This window comes from Gymnoscopelus braueri, assembly GCF_963280865.1.
Source record: "Gymnoscopelus braueri genome assembly, chromosome: 23".
In the NCBI taxonomy this organism is placed as follows: Eukaryota; Metazoa; Chordata; class Actinopteri; order Myctophiformes; family Myctophidae; genus Gymnoscopelus; species Gymnoscopelus braueri.
This window is the reverse complement of record NC_137625.1, coordinates 30469479-30480779: the sequence shown is the minus strand read 5'-3', so window position 1 is coordinate 30480779 and position 11301 is coordinate 30469479. Positions and strand designations below refer to the sequence as shown.

At 40.9% G+C, this 11301-nt stretch overlaps 2 protein-coding genes across 2 annotated transcripts; both read right to left on the bottom strand.

The window, feature by feature from the left end:
- Positions 1-20: 20 nt before the first annotated feature.
- On the bottom strand, positions 21-10686 carry zcrb1 (zinc finger CCHC-type and RNA binding motif 1). Its single transcript, XM_080421360.1, has 8 exons — positions 10609-10686; positions 10360-10473; positions 8863-8891; positions 8290-8401; positions 7061-7168; positions 2432-2541; positions 1764-1836; positions 21-593 (listed from the first exon to the last, which is right to left on the bottom strand). The coding sequence occupies exons 2-8, from the start codon at positions 10441-10443 to the stop codon at positions 441-443; spliced, it is 669 nt and encodes a 222-aa protein (XP_080277486.1). The 5' UTR covers positions 10444-10473; positions 10609-10686; the 3' UTR covers positions 21-440.
- On the bottom strand, positions 4651-6528 carry LOC308079190 (atlastin-2-like; the record flags this gene model as incomplete). The annotated part of the gene is made up of 1 exon (XM_080420569.1): positions 4651-6528. The coding sequence occupies one exon, from the start codon at positions 6526-6528 to the stop codon at positions 4651-4653; it is 1878 nt and encodes a 625-aa protein (XP_080276695.1).
- Positions 10687-11301: the final 615 nt, after the last annotated feature.

The following is an 11301-nucleotide window of genomic DNA, read 5'->3' as shown; positions in this document are numbered from 1 at the left end:
AAAGGAAAAAGTAAAAAGTTTAATCAACAAATGAACAAGCAGTCAATCATCAGGCATCTATACAGTATTCACATAGAAATAACGTAACTGATTTCTTTCTCCATACAAGCCTAGTGACATGACATACTTCATGTAAGAAAAAAATTATGTAAAAAGAAATTTCCAGTACCGTGGACCATATTATAAATATGCCACCACAAAAAACTGAGATCCCAAACCAACAAAGATGGGAGTTTAAAAAGAAAAAAAATAATGTATTTGCCGAAAACACTTGTGTGTGTGATGTGAGTGGATGTTTATTAACATTTCCTTTGGGCAATTTAGGTTTTTAGATAAAAGCGAGACAGGAAACAGACAGAGGTTGGTGTGGATCTGTTCAGCTACCAGCACGGCACGCGTGTGCTTTGTTTGATAATGTCCATCACCGTAGCTACAAATCATTAGTCACTTAGTTCCTCTTCGTCACTAAAGTAAGCGCTCTTTTTTATTCTAATTTTGGGTTTCTTGGAATCTTCTGATGTGGAAGCCTCAGCACTGTCCTCATGAGTCATGGATACCACCGTCTTCTGGTCCTCCTCTTCTATACGGGCTTGCTGCAAAGGAGAAACATGACACATGGGAACATGGTCAACCGCGCTCGCACTTGGGATCCCGGGCCCTGTGACATCACACATCACGCTGGAAAATCTAAAAAGCATGTTTTCCCGAGGTTAGGGCCCCCGTTAGCCCTTGGAATCTACCAAACTCTTCAGCCCTGTTTTACCCCAATGATAACAACACTAGGACAGCATGACTTTTTTGGGAGGCATTACTACTTTACTACAATTTTGCCAGCCAACTACAAATTAACATTATCAAATGGCTACCAAAACTTTACAACATAATCAACTGCATTTATAACAAGAGACATTTTTGGCAATGGCAGTAATTGCCATTATCAGCCATGTTCACCATTTAAAAATTCTTATAGATAATATCTAAATTATACTCCGTCTTACAATGGTGTCACAAGCTGAAAATAGCAGATCTACAAGTTATCAAAATGCATTTCTTGCAGTTCGCCTATTTCTGGTGGGAAGCATCATTGTACAACAAAGTATAAATCTGCCTTAAAATTATTGGTACAGCAAACAAACTTTCCTACTACAGTTGAACATCTTGCAGTAGCTGACTGGTAGCTGAGGGCCACAGTAACATTTTCAGCCTTGATATTACATAATCAATTACATAATTATTGCATAATCATAATCTTATTGCATAATCATAATCTAGATTATTCAGTTACCAGAGACGGCATCTCAAAGACAGAAGCAGTCCATTCTTGGGTGCTATTGTTCTCAAATTGTCATTTTTGGATACTCCAAATATGGGCAAGGTTTCACCCCATGGACTTACAGTACAACAGTACATTATAAAATTAAAGTTAATACTATGTTTTTAAAAAAAGTAAAAAGTACAAAACATGTGATGTTCAGTGTTGCCAGATTCTGTGAGAGAAACAAGCAACCAGGTCTAGGAAAACCAGCCCAAAATAAGCGACTATGGGCCAAATGAGCACTTTAACATATACATCAGCTATTTGAAAATAGCAGATCTACAAGCTCACAACGCGTCGCGATGCGACGCGTTGTGAGCTTGTAGATCGGCTATTTTCAAATAAAATCTTGCAGGGAAATTCTTTTTGGATACTAGCTCAAGACTATGTCAACAAATAATTTAGACAGGAACACACCAGTTGGGGCAAAAGCATTGGTCAAACTAACCTGAAAAGCTATGGCTTGACTTAGGCTGTCAAGGGCTGGGTCCTCCCCCTCATCCTCACTTTCCTCCTCTTCACTGAGAGAGAAGAATATATATATTCAGATGTTATTCATGACTAAAGGGTGGCATGGGGTCACTAGATGGTACAAGAACTTCGCTTCAGTGTAAATAGGGACAGTGCAAGATATAAGGTAGACTAGTGGTTTTCCAAGTGGGGTCCAGGGACCCCCAGGGGTCATTGAGGGGGTTCCAGGGGGTCCCTAGCAAAATAAGTTAATGTAGAAAAATGTGATCAGTTTAATCAGTTTTTAATGGGGGGAGAAGAGGACTTGGCCTCCCCGCAAGTAGCTGAAGAGTAGTTGCAAGGTTGCATACTCTTCAGCTACTTGCGCTTAAACTACTTGTCTAAGCGAAACGCATGTCTTCATAACGTCCAACAGTTTAATCAGTTATTTTTTTGAAAAAATCTAGCAAATATTTGACCCAAATCTTCTCTTCGTCCCTGGCATAGATCTTTTCAAATGGGATTCTGCGGCCAAATACATCTACATTTTGGGGTTCTTGACTTGAAAACGCTTGAGAACCAGTGATGTAGACAGACAGAGGACTATACATCATCCTACCTAGATACCTGCAGCATTAAGTCATCATGGGCTTATCCTTTACTTACACCTGCTCAACTTCCTCAATCTTCTTTTTCTTTTTCTTCTCCTTCTTCTTTGGAGGCTCCCTCTCTCCCAGAATGTTTTTGGGGCATGCGTAGCTCAAGTGTCCCGTATCCTGCGATGGATGGCAGAACGACACATCATGTTAATGATTTATTCAATTCTGTTTTTTAATACGATTGTTTTCAGGGTCTTCTTTGTCTTGCCCGTTGGGTACCGGCCTACTCGGAGACTATGCAAATAGGGAATGCATGCCCCACCCTGTTATGCAATACCCGTTGTCAGAGTAACCGTCAGTCTGGGTACATTTTGTGCCCATATATGGAGATCTCTGTATCCGTCTGTCCTTGTCGGCCAGAGCCTTTTCTGGCGGTTCTGGACAACTGACTTATCCGACGGACTCGTCTGCGATGTGTGTGCCGAATTTGAAGTCGGTCGGTCAAACGTTTCACGAGATACGTGGAATACAGAGACATACAAACGCACAGAGATTCCTTGCATCTGTTGTAAGATTATACTGGTTTGTCCTCAAACCAAAGGCAAAGATTATGTTTTCGCCCGTCCGTGGGTTTCTCTAGTTTATGAAATTCTTAGTCCGGGATCATTTCAGAGAGGGTTTCCTCTGACTTGGATAGAAACAGGGTTGGTCCTACCGCTAAAAATGCTTTTAAGAATCCCTGCTCAGAGAGATATTTTTAACAACTTGAGGAATTTCACATTGTCATTTCAATCATAGTTCATGGCTAGAATAAAATCATCTAAAAAACAGGCTGATTAAATAGCCCAACATTCCCAAATGCTGAGTAACAGAACATTAAAGAAACACCAATAGGCATATGTTCTAAACATTTAGGGGAACAACACACCATCCAATCTTTATGAGATGTAGTTCCAACAAGTAAAACCATAGAGCCATGGAACACCATTCCAGACACATTAATTACAATGTCCTTGCTGGTGAATATAACTTTGGGAAACCTAGGGCGAGATAATTTTGCTAACGCAGTAACAAACCCTGTATGAAATGACAATCCTCTCTGGCTTTAGAAGGTCCTAGCTATATTTAAGGCTGTACCAGCAGGTTGTCCACACTGGCCCCATACTTAATAGGGGAGATATAGGTGTCAGTTGCTCTAAAACAACCAATAAAATAAGACAGTTTAGAGGCTAAATAGATCCTGTAGTGCTCTTCTGGGTTACAGTCATGACAATATAAAAAATCTAATGTGGATCTCGGGCTTCATGTGGCCAGCCTGTTACGTCAATCATCAATGATGTAATATTACTCCAAATATGGGCAAGGTTTCACCCCATGGGCTTACAGTACATTATAAAATTAAAGTTAATACTATGTTTTAAAAAAAGTTATAAGTACGAAACATGTGATGATGTGAAACAAATTAGTGGAGGTCAATAATTTACTTGGAAAAGAGGTCTCGTTGAATATTACTTATTGCTGAACTTAAAACAAACATGAATGTCAGTAGTGTACAATTTTGTGAATGTGTGTGATATAGTTATATCCTAGTTTCAAAACTAAACTAAAAGTGAAAAAAATGTCATTAACTGGGGGAAAAAGCCGCAATAAAAATCTACGATGAACAGAACTAACTACCAGTAAAACTAAATAAAATTGCAGGTAAAATCTCCCCCTTGATTTGCACTGTGAAGAACATGTCACTCTTGGGATATCGAAGGTAACTGAGTGGATTACACAAATTCTGCATGTTCTTATTTGGAAACACAGCCTTTATGTCACTCACTCGTTGAAGGAAATTTAGATTTTCATCCGTACTATTAAAATCAAAATTTCCTTCAATGAGTGAGAGACATAAAGACTGTGTTTCCAAATAAGAACATGCAGAATTTGTGTAATCCACTCAGTTAACTTCTAAAGTTACAAGACTCACTTCACAGTGTAATTTCACTCTTTCTCGTAAGAGCCATTTGTTCTCTCTGGCTGAAACACACGCAGACACACGAGATGCCAGCATTGCTATACATTTATACCGATAGATAGCCTACGCATTTATTTCCCAAAACAGGCTACTGACTCAAAAGACTTTCTTAGAAAATAAAAAGATGGACACGTACATCACTTGTATGTGAGGGAGAGTAATGGTTGCTGTAAATCGTCAATGAAAATTCATAAAGCAAAACATTTTATAGTTATAGCGGAGAGACTGAGACACAAGAGATTAATTAGGAGAAGGAGCAGGGACAGTCAGTTGGACTTTTGCTTGAATTGCGAGACCTGGTCTGTCAATATGTCAAATTCCATAAAGTATTTGCTGAGCGGCTTCAACACCTGTTCCGCGAGTGAATTAGCCACCAGGTCTATTAGCCTCCCCAACTCGAGGAACTTCCCAGAGTACTTGACATAAGCCCAGAGGAAGAGAGACAGCAGCATCACACCCATGATCAGGTTGGCCAGCACTGCCAGTGACCTGAGGCCCACGAAGCCCATCACAGCCGACAGCACAAAAGTGATGAACATGACGGCAAACAGTGTGGCGGGCGTGCACATTGCATACAAGATGTTCTTGCTGTCGTTGTGCTTGGAAAGGCTGCCGAAGGCCTCGTCTAGCTCTACCTCCAGCTGATCCTGGTAGCGCTGGCAGAGATCCTCCCCACCCATCTTCTTCACCAAGCGGAAGTGGCGCACTGAGCATTCGCGGAACTCTTCGTGGCGGCGCTCTAGGTCGGCTGGTGCGATGTATGGCTTGTCCCCTCCACAGATCTGCTCCATGTTCTTGCTGTACATTTCTTTGACTCCTGCCACAGCAGTGAGGTTATTGGCCTCGGCTGTCGCCGCCAGTATAGACTTGGGATGAGGCAAAGTCTCCCCTTGGTAGACTTTGATGTAGGCCTTGAAGTACTCAACCAGGTTTCTGCAGGTAACTTTGTTTCCTCCAATCTCCTTTTCCACCAGTTGGTCTGGTGCCAGCAGCAGAGGAACCAGTTTGGCCAGCTGTCGCGTGAAGTCCCCGTCGATATCTTTGAGCCGGCCATCAAAGTATGGGTTAGTGGCCACCTTAAGGCCAGGGTGGGGCAGCAAGAAGCAGCTGATGTTGGAGAAACAGGAGTGGATGTGTTTCCTCACATTCTTTATCTCCTCAGGTTGGTTCTCCTGCAACATTAGCCTTTTCTCCAGGAAGGTTTTGCCTCCCTCGAGGCCATAGTCGTGTTCATAAGGAAAGCTCCAATCTCGAATGAGGAACATCAAGGACTGGAAAGGTTTCTGGAGGTTTTCCTCCTCCATAGCAAGTCGTCCGTATTCCGTGAAGAGCTGTAGATGGTGGAGGTTGTCCTCCTGTATATTCTGGGACAGATTGTACACCTGTACAGAGCTGGTCATGGTACTGAGGGCAAACACAGTAGCACAATCCTTGATGGTGGATTGGCTGTCAAACGCCCCCTGCGTGTCAACTAGCAGCACTGCAACCTTAGTGGCGTCAGGCTTTTCGACCACAAAGACCTCACTCCACATCTGGATGCCTGTGGTCTCTCTCTCACTACCTCCCCTCCAACTGAATCCTGTCAGGGGCTCATTGTCCCCTCCTATCCAAGAATCCTTCTGCTGTTGGTTGTGCATGTAGCGCAGCAGGAAGTCCAGCAGGAAGGACTTGCCCTTGCGGTAGGCTCCGGCCACAGACACCACCACCACATTGAGGTCCTTCACGTGGTCCTGGAGCAGAATTCGTTCCAGTGCCGCCACGTCTAGCTCAAAGTTATGCTCATCTTCATTGGCCAGGACGATCTGGACGGGCCCGGCTTTGGGCTCCTCCGCCACCGCCTCTTCCTCTTGGGCCTCATCCGACGTCAGGTTCTCAGGCCGTGCTAGAGGACGTCGCTGGTTAATGTAGGCCTCTTCCACCCCTCTCATGCCTTCTTTCATGATGCGGCTCATGCGGTTTGGTTCGAATGTATTCCGGTTCCTCAACCCGCTTACGTCCACCATCTTGCTGTCCGTGACACGGTTGATTGTCTCAGTGGCACAAAACGAATCCGTGCTTTCCTGTGCATCACTGCGTGCTTGTGCGTATCTTGAACTCACTGCCTCTGTCTGAGAATCTTCCCGCAGGTAAAACTCATCAGTCATTATCAGCTATCCTGTCCACTAAACTGTTGAGGACACAAATGTAGCTCACAAACAATATCCTACTATCAACTAAACAGGACTTATTAATAACTCAGCTGTGAACTAGGCCATTATATTGTGACGTAATAAGATTAGTAGTGACGTAATTGTATTATGTCCAGTGTTGGGACTAGTTACAACTCGGTGGCGCACTCCCTAGAGTCCTTGCCAATGTGCGCGCCGATTTTGAAGTCGGTCGGACCCATATATGCACATGACCATATTATGTGCATAGCGGTCGGATCCGTGGCCATATATGCCTATAGGGCATATCGGGTTTGTTTATGGTTATGTCTGAGTCAGAGTGACGTGGAGGTGGTCCTGCCGTTATATGGGCGTATGAGGTTTGTTTATGGTTATGTCAGAGTGATGTCAGAGGTCCGCCGGCCGGCCGGTCCTCAAGTACTAGCCCTGATGTTATCAATATGATACTAATAATATTTACACTTTTTCATAGAACAAAATGGTAGCATAGCACAAAATGTGAACTAACCCCGCACTCATAACACTTGGACTTGTCTGTGTAGTTCCGTCGCCTGATGAAATCGGTTGCTCGGCCATTGTCCACGGCGATGCTGGCTTTCACTGTTCTGCCAAACAACTGTGGGACAAACACGGAGACAAATTCAGCTCACCTCAACAAAATCAAATATCACAACATACAAACTATTCTATTGGTGCATATACGTATATATCTCATATTTAAACTTAGAGTTTTGACAAACAATGACCAGTAATGTCTATATACTAATGATGTGGGTAAATACAAATTAAATAATAATTATTATTTTACACACAAGATCATGTCCACTGAAGAATCATCTTCCAAGAACAAACTGTATTGATTAACCACTTAAACCCTTCATACTTTGCTGACCAGGGTTCCCCAGGGGTCTGTACTTTTTTTGTTTACACCAGATCTCTTCGCCAAAACTAGCAGATCTAAAAGGTCACAACGCATCTCAGTGGACGCATTGTGACCTTGCAGATCTGCTATTTTCACCGAATGTTCGCCTATTATGACATGTCCAGATAAGGGATGGATCATAATGGTTAAGCAGCAACTTAGGCCAGTGTTTCTTAAATGGGGGTACATGGAGGGGAGGTACTACAAAGTGGAAAATGTTATTCATTTTTACATTATGTTTAATGATGAAACATTGACAAAATGTTCAAGGTGTTCAAACTAATTTAAATCAAATCAAAAACTTGACTAGAACAACTGTTATTGGATAGAAAGCAATAGGTATTTGCCATTAAATGCCGCTCTATTTTGAACATCAAAACAGCTTACTAAAATGTTATGGCTACAGTTTAAAATGCATCAGCTCAGCTGGTACTAATTGTAACTCTTCATATTTGAAATGTTATATTATTCTTTAAAAAGGTTGGTTATCCTTCATTCATTCGTAGCATCATATGCTAGCTATTGTTTTCTCTTGCAGTTTGATAAGTAAAATAGGGGGTGCTTGGATTCAGAAATCAGGGAAAGAGGGGTACTGAAATCAATGAACTTTGAGAACCACAGACTTAAGGCCCTTACACACCGGGGGCGATTTTTTCATGCGAATAATACGGTTTTTTTAAAAACCTTATAAAGTCAATGCAAGCTTCCACGGAGCGAAAAAGCGAAGCCGAATTTTGCGTATATTTGCATAATCGCCGGTGTGTAATGACCTTTAGGCAGCATTCTATTAAATGAGTAAGTTGTTACAGGCCTACCTGTTTGTTGTTCAATTGTCTTGAACAGTTTTGGGCCGATTCTTTATCCAGGAAGAGAACAAATGCCACTCCTTTACTTCTGCGCTGATCTTTGTCCTTCACAATTGTCACCCTTTGGGAAGCAGGACACAATTACTAATGTTCATCTTTGCCTTATTCATTAGACCGATCTAACTTTACTGATATTACTACCTATAGTTCAGATTGAGAAACAGCATTTTATTTGTCTCATGATTTATAATTTGCACATATGCCTAAATCTACATTTAATCTGAGAGTAACAGCATTTAATTAAATCTAAGACGTTGGTTGTTCTAATCTAGATCCATGTTTCAGTTTGCCATATTTTAGTTGTACACAAGAGTATGTGTGTGTGTGTGTGTGTGTGTGTGTGTGTGTGTGTGTGTGTGTGTGTGTGTGTGTGTGTGTGTGTGTGTGTGTGTGTGTGTGTGTGTGTGTGTGTGTGTGTGTGTGTGTGTGTCAGACAGGCAACAAGCATGATTTAGTGTATTGTTCATAAACCTGATTGCCTGGTTGAATTTGTTGGCTTTTTGAAGACACTGAACTACTTACTTCACAACCTTCCCATATTTGGTGAATAGCTGAAATGACAAACAGTGTATATAGGTTAATCATCAGATCTATGTTCTGCATTTGTTGCTTCACAAACTACACTACACTACAAACTCTCGGTCCATTTGGTTCCATTTGTAAACTCTCAGCGTTAAAGGGACACATTTCTGTCACATGTTCCAGTTCTTATATTATCCATTAATTATGTTCTTGCCAAGCCGCAAGCAACTCTTAGATCCTATTTTTAAAAGGTAGGGTAAGTGATATTTTTTGGTTAAAACAAAAAGTATTTTGTTAAAAGGTTAAAACACTATATTCTGATCATTGCAATAGAGTGTTTTTTCAGTAACAGATGTCTCCCTGTCTCTCCAGCTCTTTAATAAACAGAAAATACATTTTTCGGTAGGTGTCAAAATCTCAGCCAATCAGGAGAAAGTACCCATTTTTAAGCTTAATTTGTATAGTGTTCCAGTTCCAATTTTGCATGCTCATTTCTTAGTGTCATCACTTCCAATTTCACTTGTTTAATCTGTATCCTGATTGAGTTCTCTGTCCTGGTTGGATAAAATTGGAAATGAAACTGAAACTGAAACGAAAATGCATTTTCTGTTTAATAAAGAGGTGGAGAGACAAGGAGACTCCTAAAACTGAACAAACACTCTATAGCAATGAGTACTATCAGAATATAGAGCTCTTTAACAATTATTTTAACCAACGCAAATCACTTACCCTACCTTTAATATCTGGAATCTAGAGTTGCAATACCAAACCTTGACATCCCATACATCCGAACAGAAAAATCTGATTGTATTAAACAACGTTAAACTCACCAACATTTCCGCTGTACGGAAAGCTTGAATTATCCTCTTTCTATCTGCAAAGTTTTTGTTTCATAAAAATCCACCATAGACATGTAATGAGCTACTTTCTGTCAATACATTCTGTGCAGGTGATTATTTTTGTTGGAGTGTTGGGAGTTTGGAAGCGCTTGTTGGGATGGAAATCACTCAACAGTCCTGCGTACCACCTGTTTTGAAATGTCACATAATGCAGGAGGCAGCGGGACGTTGCGTTATTGAAAACGAGCGCATTCAAACTCTTGACACTTCGAAAAATAATCACCTGCACCGAATTTATTGATAGAAAGTAGCTCATTACATGTCTATGATGGATTTTTATGAAACAAAACCTTTGCAGTTAGAAAGAGGATAATTCAAGCTTTCCGTACAGCTGCAATGTTGGTGTGTTTAACGTTTTTAATACAATCAGATAGGACTTTTCTGTTTGGATGTATGGGCTGTCAAGGGTTGGTATTGCAACTCTAGGTTCCAGATATGAAAAATAGGATCTAATAGTTGCTTGCGGTTAGTTCTTCCCCCCATATATGGCTCAGAAGAATTGCTAAATTCTGATGTAAGGATATCACGCACAACAGTCTATTTTCTGCCCCACTCACTCTGAGACTGAATGTAATTAAACAGTGTAAAACACACGTACCTTGTGCAGGTCATTGTTGGTGAGAGAGAAAGGCAGGTTGGACACATACACAGTGCTTTTACTGGGAGCCAAACCCCCACTCATGATGCTTTCACTGGACGAGGAGCAACTCCACTGTAAACATACACAGTCTTATTTAATTACGATAATAACACAACCATGCAATGTGATTGACATACACACATTAAAATAGAGCAATGATACCTTTACCTACAGAATGCATTTCATTGGTAACATGAAGTTACATACCTGATAATCTATTAAAGGTGGAAAAAGCGTATGTGTTTACCTAACTCTGTGTTGTTTACAACTGGAAGTAGGCTACAGTCGCAGGGTGATGACGCGTCAGACCGTTTCATCCAATCAGACCCAATTCATGCATAGACCCCAGCGTTGCCATGTCCGCTTATTATAAGCGACTTTTGGCTTGTTTTTACTGTAAAGGTGCTTGGATTTTCATTGATTGATTGAATACTTTATTTAGAAGATTTGCACATGGAAATACAGTTTACAATACAAGGTCAGCTAAAATGGATCGCTCATATAAGCCGCAATGGCTTATTTCAAACGAGATCCCCACGTAGGCTACTCAATTATGTAGTTTTACAGTTTTTGGAGCTTGTTTCTAAAGTGTAGTGGCTTATTCTGGTCTTAATGTGTAATGTTGTTTAAACCAGTGGTTCTCAAACTAATCCCAAATTAATATGTATTTGTCTGAAGACCCTATCTGAAAACGTTTTATGCCAGGGACCCCATACAAGATTTGTGTTGTTAAAATGTTTCAAAAATATTCCAGAATTTGTCAACATTTCTTCAAGATTTAAAAAAGAAATGCAGATCTAGATCTAGATTTTGTAGATCTATTTTCAAATGGCCAATGTATATCTTTAAAGGAGTAGTTCACCCAAAAAATGACTTACACACCCCATGATTTACGGTGTC

Bases quoted from the DNA above. Each gene is read 5' to 3' on its own strand.
- zcrb1 (XM_080421360.1), bottom strand. From the start codon at position 10,443: ATGAGTGGGGGTTTGGCTCCCAGTAAAAGCACTGTGTATGTGTCCAAC. The intron at 8,402-8,862 runs GTAAGTAGTTCA...TGCTTCCCAAAG, and splicing joins AAATATGGGAAGGTTGTGAA to GGTGACAATTGTGAAGGACA. The intron at 2,542-7,060 runs GTTAGTTCACAT...CATCCATCGCAG, and splicing joins CCAAGTGTTATGAGTGCGGG to GATACGGGACACTTGAGCTA.